Source organism: Helianthus annuus, chromosome 13 (assembly GCF_002127325.2).
Source record: "Helianthus annuus cultivar XRQ/B chromosome 13, HanXRQr2.0-SUNRISE, whole genome shotgun sequence".
Lineage (NCBI taxonomy): Eukaryota > Viridiplantae > Streptophyta > Magnoliopsida > Asterales > Asteraceae > Helianthus > Helianthus annuus.
The window spans coordinates 152,465,039-152,482,824 of NC_035445.2; the positions used below are offsets into that span (position 1 = coordinate 152,465,039).

At 36.5% G+C, this 17,786-nt stretch overlaps 2 protein-coding genes across 2 annotated transcripts; one reads left to right on the forward strand and one right to left on the reverse strand.

The window, feature by feature from the left end:
* Positions 1–13,771: 13,771 nt before the first annotated feature.
* Positions 13,772–15,387, reverse strand: LOC110902021. Its single transcript, XM_022148764.1, has 3 exons — positions 15,319–15,387; positions 14,142–15,230; positions 13,772–13,990 (listed from the first exon to the last, which is right to left on the reverse strand). The coding sequence occupies exons 1-3, from the start codon at positions 15,385–15,387 to the stop codon at positions 13,772–13,774; spliced, it is 1,377 nt and encodes a 458-aa protein (XP_022004456.1).
* A 1,242-nt stretch (positions 15,388–16,629) lies between these two features.
* LOC110899837 (non-specific lipid-transfer protein-like) lies at positions 16,630–17,474 on the forward strand. Its single transcript, XM_022146727.2, has 2 exons — positions 16,630–17,170; positions 17,294–17,474. The coding sequence occupies exons 1-2, from the start codon at positions 16,830–16,832 to the stop codon at positions 17,301–17,303; spliced, it is 351 nt and encodes a 116-aa protein (XP_022002419.1). The 5' UTR covers positions 16,630–16,829; the 3' UTR covers positions 17,304–17,474.
* Positions 17,475–17,786: the final 312 nt, after the last annotated feature.

Sequence of the window (17,786 nt, forward strand, 5' to 3'; positions counted from 1 at the left end):
CAACTTCGTGATATGATTAAGGTAATATTATACTATTATACCCGTGTGTCCCATTCCAAGGCATACCCTCGCGATCAAGGTAAGCACAACGATTCATCGTAGCAGGTGAGTATACTGATGTCATCCTTTAAGATATCCTGACTGTGTCTAGGTCTGCATATAATCTGTTTTATCATGTTTTGATTTCTTAACAATGAACACCCAAACAAATACTAATCAAATCCCGGAAATATAAACAACACACTCTATCATGCAAGTATCTTCCCTACCACATATTTCACAAGTCCAATCCAGATTTCTGAAATCTTAACTGGAAGTAGGTTGAGAAGAGAACAGAATAGATCTTTTGCAGAGATGGTATAATATACAGATCAAATGAGATTTTCTCAATTTGATATAGGTTTCTTGGGTTTCTTTTGGGCACTTGAGGGCCTCTTTCGGGTGTTTAATTGATCTACAGCGCGACAACGTACAGCTAGGTCAGCATGTATCTGGATGCAGCAGAGGAGGTACACGACTTTTTCAGAGAACATTTCAGAATCAGATCAAAATTGTGTGTATCGGGACAACATACAGACATTCAAATAGAAATGAGCTAATTCCAAGTGACTTTCTTTCCTGGGGTCATGTACAATTTTAGTTCTAAGCAGAAGGACAACCAAGATATCCCCGGATGATTCAACAATATAAAGACCCGAAACCTCAGATGTTGGCTATCAATCAACGCAAGATTTAAGACCATAAAATCATACGCCGTTGGTATGTTACCCACATGGTACATAGTTCGTTATGTTTATATCACTTAGTATCTTTTATCATGTTGAGCGTCAAGCCTATCGACATATCGCAGTAGATCCTAGTCTTTTCAGCTATGGCACCTTACATGTGTTAGTCAAACCCTTTAACACGAACATTTATTTCACTTCCCATATCACGCAATTTATCTTTTTGGCTTTTTCATTTTTCTAATGTTTTTGTATTTTTCTCATTTTCTCCCCCTAAAGCAATACATATATATACATCAAACTCTTTTTGTATTTTTCTTTTCTGAGTTTTCTCCCCCTAAACTCTATATCTCTCTATATGTTCCTCTCCCCCCCTAAATTTGTGCATAAATCTTGGATTTTTGCGCAAATTTACCATTTACTAGAGAAAGGACACTTTATATACAAAGTTATAAACTAAGAAAAAGAGAGAAAAATATTTTTGCTTAACCGTTCTGTCATCAGATTGAAGACTAATCAAATTCAAATCAAAGTTCTGAATTTAAACGGTACCTTTTACTTATCATTTATTACTTGTTTTATCTCCTCCAAAGTAAACATATCATCTGTAAAAAAAAATTTGAACTTTTTGCAACAGTGAAATGTTACCCGTTTTTATCTCTGGAACAACCGCTATCAACATTCCAGAGATTGTCAACAGCTCCTCCTTGGTTGTTCCTGAAAATTAAGGAGATTAGTAAGACATGGGTACCCAGGCCATCGTGGTCCTGGGATTTCCTGAAGCATCAAAATAAGACACTTCTTTTAAACACAAGTCCCCTTTCGTTTCAAGGATTGGAGACGTTGCTGATTTAGATTTGGGTTTCCAAATCTGTTTCGGTTTAACATACGTGTTTGTTGCCTTCGATTGAGCAACTGGTTCAGGTTTATTAGTTTTGAAAACAGATTTTTGTTCCTGAACAGCTTTGCGTTTGTTTTTAGCAGCGTTCCAATCCCCATCAGAAGGTTTAACCTTGGGATTCACATTCTTCATTGCCTTAGGTGATGATACCTTCATCGGCTTGGAATGGTAGTTACCCTTCGGTGTAACCCTCTGATTTTGCATATAATAAGGTATGTAGGGACGATTTGTGCAGTTCCGAGAAATGTGACCAGTAATGCCGCAATTGAAGCATGTTTGTCTCTTCACGTAGAAGGCATTCTAATCAGCTTGTGTAGCTCTTGCAGGCCCTGAAGGATGAACCGGTCCTTTCTGTGCTTGTTTTTGTTGCACATTTCCAGCAGACGAAGATGAATTAGGATGCCTATACTTGTCGTTTGCCGGGGCCTTCTGTGGTGGAGATTTCTTTTGATTCTTCTTGCTTTGCTTAGACTGCAAGTCTTGTTCAGAAATCTCATCAGTCTTTCCGAAAGCTTTGTTAGCACAGTCAAATGCATATTTATCACATTTTCCATTACTGACTGGCTTAAAAAAAGGTATTTTTCACAACACGGGCCTTTTGAGGACTATTGCTGCCCGTTGAGGACTGTGGAGAGCCTGCTTGTCTTTGATGTTTAGGCTTCTTCTTTCCGCGTCCTTTACTTGCTCGCTTCAGATCTTGTTGCTTGATCTGAACCTTTTCACCACTAACAGAAGGTTCAGATTGTTCAGCTTGCGCATTTGGAGCCATTTTCACGTCTGTCTTCTCTTCATCCTTCATGTCATCAGCTTTGATAGAATCGGAGAGTTCTGGTTTGTCGGAAGAAATACCAGAAACTTTAGCAGAATCATTTGACGAGTTATCAGTACATGAACCATTTGTGTTCGAGAATGGTTCACTGGCAGCTTTGTTTTTGAAAGAAGTCTCCTGGTCCGTTTGAGAGTGTGTTTCAGTGGTCCCACGGGATACATCATCAGGGACATTTACAGAAACAGTTTCAGAAGAATAATCAGAACATTGTTGATCTTCACTCTCACTTTCATTTGTTTGTTCAGCTTCAGTTGTTGTTGAACAGGAAACATCACAATTATTATCAACTGAAAAAGAACCAAATAACGACGTAAAAAAGTTTGGTCCAAAAACAGATTCAGAAGCTGTTTCATTTATTGAGTTTTTAGAAGAATCTGAATTTGAATCTGGTTCATTCCCAAATATATCTCCCCACATAACTCCAGGTACTTCAGGTACTTCATCTGCACATGATGAAGAAACGTTAGGATCAAAAGTACCCTTGGACTCAAAACAGACTGGTTGAACCACCTGTTTTTCGACAGGTCTGACATTAACAGATGACTTATTGTTTTTGGGACCATAAGTCATTTTGCTTTCATTCATCATCTCCTCCTCAGTCATAGGCAAGTAAGTATAATTGTCATTATACGGAGGAGGAGCGTGATTATAACCCAATCTCAACCCTTTCCTTTTATGGTATGCTAGCTGTTGATCACACAGGTTTTTGACTAATTTGCTAGAGGAATCAAATTTTTTAATGTTCAACTGATTTATTTGATATTTATCCCTGACATCCTCCAGTTCTTTAGTCACTTCACATAGTTTTTCTTTAACCATAATAAGTTGGGCTGTGGCTACACTAACATCATCCTTAAGTTGAACGATGTCCTTACGCTGAGCTTCGATTTTCTCTTTGAAAAGTTTTTCGTTTTTTGTTAAAGTGAAATTTTTCCTTCTCATGTCATTATATTCTTCGATTAGCTCAGCATTGTGTATTTTAAATGCCTCAACCCTTTCACGACACTCAGGAGTGCAAAAGACAGAAAGTATCTCTTCACGAGTAATTTCTTGAGCCGCTGGTTTGTGAGACACAAAAGCCATTATTTCAATGGGTGGCTGATACTTTTGTTCTTCTCCTCAAAACAAAAACCAAACGAGAACCCGTGTACTCGCTAACTCAAACACTTTGCACGCAATCGAACCCGCTTTCTGACCTGCACCTCAAAACTCTGTCACCGCTTTCTGACCTGCACCTCAAAACTCTGTCAAAACTTACTCACAAACCAAACAAACACACCTTTTCCTATTAATAATTTTTTATTTTTATTTTTTTAATAAACCCTTTTTTAAATTAATTAATTAATTAATTAAACAATATAATTAAACTATTATTATTATTATTATTATTATTATTATTATTATTATTATTAATGATCAAGTAATGATGACCTTATGATTAATAATTATTATAATTATTATTAATAAAAACAAAACTAAACGACAAATGATAACTCCTGTCGTCTTCTTCGTCCAAACAACCAACAGCAACCCTAATTTCAGACTTAAGCCGCCACTATAATTTTCAACACAAGATCACCGTTGCAGGTGGTGACTACCGGAGAGGGATGATGACGGATATGCGGAAGGATCATTGATTGTACGGATATGCGGAGAAGGGTGATCGATGAAGGGTGATGTTATGGCCGGCGGATAACACTGATGGTGGTGATGAGGGGTTAACGCTGATGGTGATAGGGGTGGTTAACGCTGATGGGGGTGTCCGGAGATGAAGGTTGTTAACGGAGACGATGGGGTGGTTAACACGAAATGACGATGGTGGCCTGAGAAGTTGAACCGTGATGGATGGTGGATGATAGACGGAGTTGCAGTCGAGAACTTCGGACTCGGAACCGTGACTCGAGATCAGTGATGATAAAGATGAGTCGAGACCAACGTTGATGATGACGTTGACGGAGATGGTTGCCGGAGAAGGTCGGAAGTCGACGAAGATGATGATGAACAATGGAGGAGAACGATGGAGGATGAAAGTGAACGTTGCGACACAGATGATGATCACTTGGTTGCGACTCGGAAATGCGGTTGCGAGTCAGACGAAGACAAGATGAAAATGAGTCGAGACCGGTTAGGAGACCTTCTTGACTCGAGACAAGGTGATGAGAACTCGAGACCTTGTGATATTGAACAACGGTTGCGACTCGAAAAACTTAAAATTTTTTGGTGATGAGTCGAGATCGATGAGTCGAGACCGTGTAGAAGGTTGTTGAAATCAGAAAGCGACTCGAGACTGGTGATGAAGATGATGGTTGCGACTCGGGACGACAGTTGCGACTCGGAACGGTGATTGCGACTGAGATGAAGATGAGTCGAGAGTGAGATCGTGATAAGTCGAGATGGTGGTTGCGACACGGATCAACAGATGGGACTCGAGATCATGAAGTTTGATTGCTACTCGAGACCTTTCACGGGATTGGAATGTGATTGTAAGCTGGATGACAACAACTGTGAATTAAAAAAAAAGAAACCTTTTCAAAAATTGTCAACACTTAAAAGAGATGAAATCCCGAGATTTTTGTTTTTTAAATCAATTTTTTATTTTATCAAATCTTTTAAGGATAATTTCGAAAATTTTAAAATTTTGGAACAATCTGTTAACACCTTTCAAAAGATCAAAATAACCAAAACAAAGGAATTTTCAATAAAATTCTGATGAACACTACGAAGAACGCGAAGAACTCGAAGAACACCGAACCAAAAATAACGAAAAACTTGAATCTTTGATATCACACCGAGCCTAGAAATAGGTTCTAATGGCTCTGATACCACTTGTAAGTCCCGTATAACCGGATCTTTTCAATGATATCAAACAACCTATTGATTGTGCGGAATCCAATCAATAGGTGATTCAAGAATCAAAATGAAAACGAACAAGAACACCGAAATAACTTTTAACTCACACACGTTTCGATTACTTCAACAAGCAAAAACGTCTGGTATGAGTACACCACCACCAATCGCCTCCCACTCTCTGTTTCTCTAGAAATTCTGTAACTAGGAGGTTCAACCCTAAAACAAGTAGAAAACTTGTTTATATACCTAGGCAAGCCCACTTCCCTACATGGGCTCCCCTTGGGCCTGCTTGGCCCACATGGCCTAAAGCTTGGCCCAAGTGACCTGTAAAGGTCCAAAACCTAATACTAACTAACCCGGTACGACCCAGTTCGTAACCATAGCCCGTTGTGCTAATTTGATGCGTCAGTCTCACACTTTAGGGCCTAACAACAGGTACATCAAAGTCTGACTTCCATGACCCTGCAGCACTCCAGGGTCTCATAATTTCTGATCTCCATATATATTTTGATTTTGGATTTTGCAGATTTCTTTCGGAAAAAGCATCGGAAATTATGATAGATAAAAATCTGGGAAACGGTAGATGTGAATCTATCTTTCCAGTTTTGGTCAGAATTGATCTTTTGATCAAATTAAGTATTTCTGTTCCAAAATCAATATTCAACCCAGTTATAAGGCTGAACATGATTGTTAGAATACTCATATTTATCTGATCCGTACCTCCGATCTTGGATGATAAACATTTATTCAATATTTCCATCAATACTTGCCAGAAGGCAGGTAGCTTGTTCCTCTTGAACTCGTTGATTTTTGAAATCTTCGCCTTGCATCCCATTACAGCATCAAGTTGTTCAAACATGTCTTCTTTTGGTGGTGCTTCTTCATATTCTTGATTTAAGGGTAGTTCCAAACACTCCCTTATTTTCTCTGGGGTGATTTTGATGAAGATATCTTCCCATACATGTGCTGTTAGCTCCATATTTTTACTATTTGCTTCGAGAGTGTGTAAAACCTGTTGTATCAATCTTTCTGGTACATTCTCTGATCTTTGTAAGAGCATGAGCTATTGGACTTCTGATCAGAAACTCAATGAGAATTTGACACTTCACATCATATTGTTCTATATTGGTGTTCATTGCTTCATTGTTGTTCTTCAAAGGAAGATATTCAGCTTCAGTGATTAGGGGAACAGAGTGTTCAACTGGAGGTGGACTGTTGTTTGAGGCAACCATTTAGGATTTGGGTTTTTGCTTTTGAAAAGGGTTTTTAGGGTTTTGTGAATTGAGATTGAAGATGAACGTCTCTGTTGTTGGAGGGGATATCTATAGTGAGCTGAGACAGATATTTTTGAGTGTTTTTCGTGGGTTGTTTGTATTCAAGGTGTTTTGTGACACCTTAATGATGTTTTAATCTTTTAAAACCGCAACCGTTTAAAAAAAATCCTTGGTTTATCTCTAATTTAATGTATATTCAAGACAATTAGAGATTCCAACATTTTTTAAAAGATAAACACTAGTATCCAACTTGCACCTTTTTATGTGGGACCCTTTTTGATTTCAAAACTGATCCAATCAAAAACCTTTTCTTCAATTGAGTGTTTTCCCATGTTGTACTTTTGATGATATATAACATCTCTAAATGTTTCATAAAGAGTTGAATTTTCCTATATTTATATCATCAGAAGACATTTGATTCATTTATAGGAGTCTGAATCATGACAATTTTTTTTAAGATGAGAGGAAATAAGTGGAGTCTGATAAAATTTCTTACCTAGATCTTGTGAACTCCGCAATTTTTGTTCTGATGTATCAGGAAGTCTCTCTCATATAGCTTGTTCCAGTCCTCAGAAAAAAATTTAAAGAAACACATCTAAAAATAATTTAGAAATTTTCTCCCCTTTTGTTTTTGTTTCTTTGCATCTGATTTCTGACGTTTTAATGAAATTTCTGATAAATTTTATCAGATTCTGATGATTTATCATATCCTATCAGATTTCATTTGATTCTTACCAGATTTTCCTTGATATCATCAGACAAGTTTTCTTAGCTCCCCCCTGAACCTATTGACATATTTTTCTAACATATAATTAAGAAAACCTGAATATATTACTGAACAAAAGTGGGTTAGAACACAAAAAAAAAAAATTACAAGCTAAAACAAACATAGATAGACCTAACTACTCATCATCTTCATCCAACACGTTATACATGCACTTCATATATAACCAGAGACTGGTTATTCTTCCTGTATGAAGGGTTGACGGAACCAGGGAAGCAACTCTCAAGTTTTCTTGAAGTGCTAGTTCAGCTCTTGTATAACAACTTCTCACACCACCAAAGGCAAGTTGACTTGTGATTACTTTGGTTACGAAACGAGGGTAGATCAGAAAAGGATTACGGTCATGGACGTTTCCTTCTAAGTCTCCCATGAGAAACTTAGCATAATTGTAAGGTTTTTCCTGTACAATAGCATGTGCCACTTCCATCATCCTGTGAGACAGCTCATTAAAGTGTCCTGTCTTTTTCGAAAAGCAAACACTCAGCTGTGTTACCAAATATTGAAAAGGTGGTATGAACCCAGATTTGCAAATTTGCCTTGACACATTGCTTGAATTGTAGCCCATTTCAGTCAAGGTCCTTTGCACTTCTGCCTTTTCCAATATACTGATCCTTCGATAGTCACCCAATTTGAGGATATCTCTGAGTGTTTCCACTTTTAGGGTGATCTCTACCCCCATAACCTCACTTCTTATCCACATAGAAGTGCCACTCATAACAATTTGAGCATTCCACCAGAACTCCTAAAGAAGTTCTGGATATATGGTGACATGTGTAGACATGGAAAAGCCGAAAGGACTTCTCATGATCATATTGTACACAAACCTGCAGTCCTCCCATGCAGGTCCTTCTAAGTTGGATCTTAATATGAGATTATGATGTTCGTAAAGTTTGAGAGGAAATTGGTTGGATTCCATTGATCTTGGGTGGTTCATTTTGAAATAAGAAGTTTTTCTGATGGTAGGCTTTTGAAAAGAAGATTTTGTTGTGAAAAATGTCTTCTTCAGATTGTTAAAATTTATAGGTGAAAGTGATAGTTTCATATTAACAAAAAAAAAAAATTCTTTCTCTCCATTTAAGATAAAATCTATTGCAGTGAATATGACAGTCTAGTGTGCCTTTTATGTGAGTAAGCATTTAATAGGTGGGCAGCTACTTTCATAGCTCCTAATGATATTGGTGCTTACGTGTTTCTGTTAAACTCCTTATAACCGAATGACGTTGCAAAAAAAATCCCCTTTTTAATTTTTTTTTTAAAAAAACAAACAAACAAAAAAAAATTATACAAATGGAATATGTATGAAGATATGGACTTTTGATGATTCCTGATTATTATGCACAATTAAACAAAAGTTCCTGATGTAAATCAGAATTTCTGGTAAATCATCACATTTTATTGATGATTTATTAAATTTTCTGATTTTTCATCAGATAGATTAATTTCTGCATCAGAATTTTGTTTAATTGTCCTTTTATTCATAGTAACTTGATGATCATCAACTTGGTTTTCATTTTGTTTTGCCTTTATTTCTGAAACATTTTCATCTCTTATGTTGACCATGCCAAGTTTGCTGATCAAAAAATTATGTCTCTTTTCATCAAGAGGTTTTGTGAATATATCAGTAATTTGGTTTTCAGTTGGAAAAAAATACATTTCAATGTTACCTTTTTCCACATGATCTTTTATGAAGTGATATCTGACATCTATGTGTTTGGTTCTTGAGTGATGAACTGGATTTTCTGTTATTGCAATTGCATTCTTTGAATCACACAAAATTTGTATTCTTGTCAGATTTACTCCATAGTCCTTTAGTTGAGTTTGCATCCAGAGCACTTGTGAACAACAGCTTGCTGCTGTTACATATTCTGACTCTGTTGTTGATGTGGCAACACAGTTTTGCTCCTTGCTTGCCCAACATACCAATTTTCCCCCAAGATTTGACAGGCACCAGATGTGCTTTTTCTGTCAATCTTACACCCTGCATAATCTGCATCTGTGTATGCAATTAATTCAAGGTTTGTATCCTTTGGATATAAGAGACCAAGTTCTGAAGTGCCTTTTAGATATTTGAAAACCCTTTTTACAACCTTTAAATGAGATTCCTTAGGGTCACATTGATATCTGTCTAGAAAACATGTAGCAAACATGATGTCTGGTCTACTTGCAGTTAAGTATAACAATGACCCTATCATCCCTCTATAGATTTTAATATCTACACTTATTCCATCTTTATTAGAATCCAATTTGTTCCCTGTTGCCATGGGAGTTTTTGAAACTGAGCAGTTTTCAAGTGAATATTTTTGTAGAATTGTTTTGACATATTTTGATTGACTCAAAAATATTCCATAAATTCTTTGTTTGACTTGTAACCCTAAGAAAAAGGTTAATTCACCCATCATGCTCATTTCAAAATGGCTGGTCATTAACTTTTGAAACTTTTTGCAAAATTTTTCATTTGTTGATCCAAATATAATGTCATCAACATATATCTGAACCAACAAGGTATGGTTTTTGTGTGTTTTGAGAAAAAGTGTGGTGTTAATAGTACTTTTGGTAAATCCAGAATTGAGTAAGAAGTTTGATAATGTTTCATACCAGGCTATTGGAGCTTGCTTCAATCCATACAAGGCTTTGTTTAATCTATAAACATGATTTTGAAATTTTGGATCAACAAAGCCTTCAGGTTGTTGCACATAAACTTCTTCTTCAATTTTACGATTTAGGAAAGCTGATTTTACATCCATTTGATAAACTTTGAAATCCTTGGATGCAGCATAAGTAAGAAAAAATCTCACAGCTTCTAATCTAGCTACTGGTGCAAAGGTTTCATCATAATCAATACCTTCTTGTTGACAGTAGCCTTTGACTGCTAACCTTGCTTTGTTCCTTGTGATTATGCCTTTTTCATCAGATTTATTCCTGTATACCCATTTTGAGCCTATGACAGATTTGTCTTTGGGCTTGGGTACCAGATCCCACACCTTGCTCTTTTCGAATTGATCCAGCTCTTCTTGCATAGCTTGTATCCAATCTGGATCATTCAGAGCTTCTTTGGCAGATTTGGGTTCTATTGTGCTTAAGAACCTAGCATATGCACATTCATGTGCAATTGCAGATCTTGTTCTCACACCATCAGCTGGATTGCCAATGATATCAGAATGAACATGCCCTTTGATCCATCTCAACCTATTTTGAACAACTGTTGGTTCTGATGGATTTGAAGTTTCCCCCTGTTCAGTTACCTCTGTTTCATGTACAGCACCAGAATTTTGATTTTCTGTTGTGCTATTTACTTGTTCTTCAGGGTTAGTACATGATATTTCTGGTGATTTAAATGTACAAACTTTATCATGTTCTAAAAGATCTTCTGATATTATTTCAAAGAGATGCTCATAATTTTCTAGTTTGTTAGAAAAGTTTATTTTTTTCATTTATTCATCAGAAACTTCAGTCTCTGATGAGTCATCAAATGAGACATATAAACTTTCTCTGATTGTCCTTGTATTAAGAATAAAAATTCTATAAGGTTTTGAGGACAATGAATATCCAAGAAAAATACCTTTTTCTGCTTTTCTGTCAAATTTTTCAAGGCTTTTAAAATCATTGAAAACAAAACATCTACAACCAAATGTGTGTAAAAAAATTTACACTTGGAATTCTATTATTTATTATGTTGTAGGGTGTTTTGTTTAGCCTTTTGTTGATGAGAGTTCTGTTTTGAGTAAAACATGCATTTGCAATTGCTTCTGCCCAAAAGTGAGAGGGCATTTTGGCATATGCAAGCATTGTTCTGGCAGCTTCTACTAAGGTTCTATTTTTTCTTTCAACAACCCATTTTGTTGAGGGGTTCTGGGAGCAGAAAAGTCATGAGAGATTCCTTTGTTTACAAGAAAGCTTTCAATTTTAGAATTTTTGAATTTTGTCCCATTGTCTGATCTGATCCTTCTTACTGTTAGTTTTAACAGATTTTCAATTTTCTATATAAAATTAATGATCAGATTAGATGTTTCACTTTTCTTTCTCAAAAATTCAACCCATGTATATCTAGAAAAATCATCAACTATTACTAGTATATATTTCTTTCCAGAGAAACTTTCTGTACCTATGGGTCCACACAAATCCATGTGTAAAAGTTCCAAATTTTGTGTAATGGAAGATTCAGAAATTGACTTGTGAGAGCTTCTTTTTGACTTTCCCATCTCACAAGCATCACAAACTTTATCCTTTTGAGAGGATATGAAAGGTAACCCTTTTACCAGACTTTTACCTGCTAATTTGTTTAGGTTTTTGAAATTTAAGTGAGCCAATCTTTTATGCCACAACCAACTACTTCCTTTGTTAATCTTTGAAAATAAACATAGTTTAGGATGTTCATTTTCTTCTTTGAAGTCAAAGTAATAAATTGATTGTCTTATCCTTTTCCCACGCAAATATACTTTATTATCATCCATACCTATTAGTGGGCATTTTTCTGGTAAAAATGTTACCTGAAAACCGTTGTCACAGAATTGACCACAGCTCAGCAAATTATATTTTAAGCCTTCAACATAAGCTACTCTTTCAATGGTCAAACATCCATACCTGATACATCTGTATCCTATTATCCTTCCTTTCACTCTGTTTCCAAAGTTCACCATTTTACCCAGCTTTGAGACAAAGTTGCTGAGTAAGCTCCTATCTCTAGTCATGTGCTTGGAGCTTCCTGAATCGCAGTACCAGATCTACTGCACATGATGGTCCTGAAATGAAATGATTAGAGGGATTTAGGTACCCAGGCATGCTTGGGTACACTTTCTGATGATATTCTGGTTCTATTAATTTTTCTAGATGACCTTTCATCAGAATTTCTGTTGGATGCTGAGCTATTAACAGAATTTTTGTTTTTCTTTTGGAGATGGTGTTGAACAAGCTTCAGTATTTCAACACACATACAGGAATCATCAGAAATTTCTGATTTTCCTTCTTGTGATGGAATGTAGGGATAGTTTTGAAAAGATGAGTGAACTGCTTCTGGAGTTTTTACAAACTCTTGACTGCATTCACTTCTTTTTGGTTCAAAATTTGGCTTATCAAAGGAGTATTCAGAACATGTTGATTTGCAAGTTTCAGAATCAGATTCTGATAAGTATTTATCAGAAGTCTGTTGAGTAGCTTTTACAAAGACAATGGGTTTGTTATTGGTTGTTCTTACATAACCCAACCCTTCTCCTTTGTTCTTTGGAGTGGACTCTATGAAACTTATGAATTCTTTTGCTTCTTGAAAACCTCTTACATTAATTTCTTTATCACTGATTTTCTTGTAAAGATCTCTTCTTTCATTTTCATAAAACTCAATTTTAGCTCTTTGATCTAAACTTTGTTATATTAGTAATTGGTTTTCAAGAATGATTTTATTCAAGGTCCTCTGCAACTCATCAGATTTTTTACCATCTGATTGATGTTTAACTTGCAAGTTTAAAAAATCTGACATGAGCTCATTTAGCTTGTGTTCAAGATCAAGATTGTCTAAACTTACTTGTTGTCCTGAAGTCTCTGGTATGTCATCAGAAAGTGACATGAGACAGAAGTTGGCCATTTCTTCTTCTTCTTCATCAGAAGAGTCATCAGATAGCCATGTATCTGTTCCAACAATTAAGCTGACTTGCTGTTGTTGCTTCTTAGCTTCCTCAAGCTTCTTTTCATAGTAAGCAACACCTTTCAGCTTCTTGGTCTTACACTCAGATGCATAATGACCTTTTTGCTTGCACTTGTAACACACCACCTCAGCCTTTCCTTTATCCTTAGATCTAACATCTTCTTTAGATCTATCATCCATCCTCCTTTTGTGAAAAGTATTTTTTTTAAACTGATTTTGGGGAGATTTTTAATGGTGTTTTAAGAATATAGTAAACTAATATCACAGGGAAAATTTTAAAAAAATGCTTCAAAGTTTTAGTGGCATATGTAAAGTACCATTAAAAACCTATTAAAAAATTTAGTGGCACACATAAGTGCCAATAAAAACCTAACTTAATAGTATATTGGTTAAATGCCACTAAAAATGTGTACTAATCAAATATGGCATACACAAGGTGCCATTAAAACCTAAATTAGTGGCACAAACGTTAAATGCCATTAAAAACGTGTGCCACTGAATGGCTTTTTTTTTGTAGTGTCTGATAATCCAAATCAACTCTTTTTCAACTTGAGATTCTTTGTAGTAGATACTTTGCTTTTCAGTTGTCCCAACTATTTTTCTTCATCTTGCTGTGTTCTTCAGGACTGTTATGTTTTTCAGAGATCCAGTTGATTGAGATTTTTTTCAATACTTACAAATAAAGTTTCCTAACAAATATCACAATGCACCATGTCAAAACATTGGATAGTTTTTATTGAACTAGTTGAAAAAGGTAATCTAGTTAATTTTGCTCAAACACAATAGTCACAAAAGTTGTTTTCTGAATCAAAACCAACATCCTTTAGAAAACTAATATGAGAGAGTTTGAAACTAGATGGATGACCAAGTCTCTTATGCCACACATTTGTTGCTTCCACGGTTATAGCCTTTGGATTCCCTCGAATTGCTTCCATCCTATAAAGACCACCACTGCACATACCCGATCCAATCAAGCTCCTCGTCCTCAATCCCTGCATGACAAAGGAATCCGGGAAAAAGGTAATGGCACATTGCAAATCGTGGGTTAGTCTACGAACCGACAAAAGATTGCACTTAAAATTTGGTACAAAAAGTACATTTTTCACTCTAACCCCCCCCCCCCCCCCCCTCTTTAGAAAGAACCTCCCCATTCCCTTTTACAGGAATGGTTTGTCCATTAGGAATTGTGACCGACAATTCACTAGTACTCATCGTAAGATTATCGAGTAATCCACGAACGTGGGTCATGGAATCGGTCGCTACGGAGTCCATGATCCAATTACCGTTTTTGTCAAAACTACCTGCCATATTTGCTGCTGGGGGGCTGGTCTTCTTCTCCTTTTGTTCTTCTTTCTTCCCGAAAAAATTTAGAAACATGTTGTATTGTTCATCGCTGAGACCCGGAACCGGACTGGAAGTTGTCTCTGCTACAACTGCTTTTGGTTTAGAATACTCTTTCTTTTCCTTTCCGAAAAACCAATCTGGATACCCAATGAGTTTAAAACACCCTTCACGAATGTGCCCATTTCTCCCGCAAAATGTACAGTGCCCCGTCTTAGTATTCTGCTGCGTTTTCTCGGTTTTCTGCCACGATTTCTTTTGAGGCTGCACATCACGTTTTCCTTGTTGCGCGACTTGAAAAGCCATTGTTTCGGTCGCAACCTTCTTTCCAACGGTGATATTCCTTTGCTGCTCGTCCTCGGCCACCAAATGATAAGCTACACCTAGTGTTGGCGTGGGTTTCATAGCAAGTATTTGAGTTCTAATCACTGCAAAGTCAGAATTTAAACCCATTAGAAATTCATATAACCTTTCTTTCTCTTTCAATTCAACCAGTTTCTTTCCAATATCGCACGTGCATCCTTTACATTCACACCGAGGCACCTGTAGCATGGTGTCTATTTCATCCCATAATCCTCTCAACTTGGTGAAATAAGCCGACACCGTGGCTTCTTCTTGGCGAGTCATTGTAATGGACTGCTTTATTTCATACGTTCTCGGTGCACTCTCTTTACCAAATATTTCGTGCAAATCTTTCCAGATCTCTGCAGCCGTGTTCGCGTATTTAACGCTGGCTCGTATCTCCTTCTCCATAGCCGTAGTGAGCCACCCTTTTATCATGGCGTCACATCTCATCCAATTCATATACTTCTTGTCAGTCTTCTCTGGCTTATTTATGGTTCCATCGACGAACCCGATTTTATTCTTGGCGAACAGGAAATTGGTGATTTCCTGAATCCAATCATTGAAATTGTTATATGACAGGCTTTCACATCTGTTTCGGGTAGTCCGAAGGATGCAGGTAGAAAGGCGAGTTGACATCAATAATTTCGACAACACTACTGTTGGGTGAACTCTCAGCCTCGTCTCCTGCCATCAGTTCTGCCATCAGTTGATAGTTTATGATTTTAATTTTGGTATGCCTGCTCTGATACCATGAAGAATCTGGTGATCAAGAGCTGTGTTTTCTTATTGATTAAAACTGAATCGAAAAAAATACATATTCCCGAAAGGCTTTAAAGATAAAGCAAGAAAAATAGAAACAAACTAACAACTTGATCCTTAAAATAAGAGATAAAATAGAAGATAATCATCAGCTCTTTAAATCGATATCCAACATATTGTACATTTGATAGGCCTTGTGTTATGGTCTCTTGCACACCACTCGTCCATAATGTGGGTGGGGGGCATAAAGAAGGTGCGGCATGTTTAACTCATGTTCTCATTGTTGCAACACCAAGCTTTCATCCTTAGTTAGGTTGGGAAGCCTTTGTTCCTTCTTTGTCTATTCTCTTGTTGTGGTTTCGTCACCTTAACAGGGATAGAAAGCCGTGTTACCGCATGGTGTAGCGTGGTGTTCCCGCTAGGCACCTTCATTCCACTTAGGCACCTCGTTGGTATAAGAGATGGTCTTAACATATTTGTGCGAAATAACTTCTTTTTCCATCTTCAGTGTGTTATTATTGCGATGGTCTTAACATATTTGTGCAAAATAATTTATTTTTCCAACTTCAGTGTGCTATTATTACGTTTCTATATACAAATTTATTGTACATATATTTGTCAAAATGTTTGTTTCCTATTGGTTGATTTAGTTCACCCACAGTACATTCTACACGTGTACTATTGTCTACAGGGTTACAAAAAAGGCCCACATGAATTAAATAATATAGTGTCGGTACACGTGATGTATTGTCTTACACGAGTTCAACTTTGTACATATGGTTTAACTAAGTCAAAATTAAGTGTCGCTAATTGATACCAATGAAAAAGTTTTCTAGGCTTAAAGTTATAAGTAGTTTAGTACCATATTAAAACCCAAAATGGGAGGCCGCACCACTTAAAAAAATTACTGTATATTTTAGCCAAAAACCCTGGACATACCCCTTAAAAATATGGTTAAACACCTTATCCGTATCCCAGAAAAAAAAATTATGAATTCGTCACTAACAAAGAAACTTGTTAAGGTATCATAATGACTTTATTTTTCAAGTACAAGATATGATCACATCTTCTAGTATGCACCACTATTGCTTTATTTTAATATATAGAGAATTGAGCCAAATTTGAATTGTTGATCAAAATTTCAAACATTGTCGGCAATTGGCAAAGTTAAAATCGTACTCCATTATTACACTTGGTGAAGATCAATAATGTAAAAACCAACTTCCAACTACCAAGTTCCAAACCGACCTCCCTCCTTTAATTCGTTCGTACGCAAACACCCCTATAAATTGTAACCTTGGACGACATTTTCTAGCACCAACAACCTTACATACATACACAACAAAGCAACTTTTTCCTACATCTTCAACTAGAGTACCTTTAAAAATGGCAAAGATGGCAATGATGGTTTTATGTGCAGTAGTGACTTGCATGGTGGTGGTTGCACCCTATGCAGAGGCTCTTACCTGTGGTCAGGTGTCCAGCAGCTTAGCTCCATGCATTGGCTACCTAACCAAAGGTGGTGCTGTGCCACCGGCATGCTGCAATGGGGTAAAATCACTCAATAGCGCTGCAAAAACAACCCCTGATCGCCAGGCTGCATGTGGTTGCTTAAAGAGTGCTTACTCTTCCATCTCCGGCATCAATGAAGGCAATGCGGCCAGCCTCCCGGGCAAGTGTGGTGTCAACATCCCTTACAAGATCAGCCCAGGCACCGATTGCTCCAAGTATGTTCAAACTTTAAATATTATGTGGTTCTATTTAAACTTCTTTTTATTTGGATCGTATATTGAGTACACATCTACTTTTTTATATCTTACCTTTTGTGATTTTCTTTTTCCTTTTTGTAGGGTGCAGTGAGGAACATATGACATGCTTTGGAAGTTTAGAGAGACAAATAATATATCTATAATAAAAATAAGGAACACTGTTTTGTTCGAAGATAACATATATGGTTGTGTATGTATCTTTGCTTTGTAATGCCTTTGGCTTTAAATAGTGTTCTTGTTATAAACCTTCCTTTTCGCATAATCCTTTTTTATATCTCAATAACCGGCCTGCAAAATCAACTGCTATTAATGAGTGAATATTTAAGGCAATTGACCATACCGGATCTTATTGTAGCATAAATAAAACCGTTAAAGGCAAACACGAACAACAAACTAGAAATTATCAATCTACTACCTAATTATACACTACTACCTAATTATACAAGAATACAAGACACGTGTCACAACCATATTTTATGTATTTTGTCCAAAACCCTTTATGACCTTAATTAAACACTACTAGAAAAATGATTTTTTTTTCCTACAAAAGTTTTCCACAAATTTCACATGACTC

Coding starts and splice junctions, on each gene's coding strand:
- LOC110902021 (XM_022148764.1), bottom strand. CDS start 15,387: ATGGCAGAACTGATGGCAGGAGACGAGGCTGAGAGTTCACCCAACAGT. Junction 15,231..15,318: donor GTGTTGTCGAAATTATTGAT/GTCAACTCGCCT, acceptor GATTGGATTCAG/GAAATCACCAATTTCCTGTT. Junction 13,991..14,141: donor CTGTAAAAGGGAATGGGGAG/GTTCTTTCTAAA, acceptor TTTGTCATGCAG/GGATTGAGGACGAGGAGCTT.
- LOC110899837 (XM_022146727.2), top strand. CDS start 16,830: ATGGCAAAGATGGCAATGATGGTTTTATGTGCAGTAGTGACTTGCATG.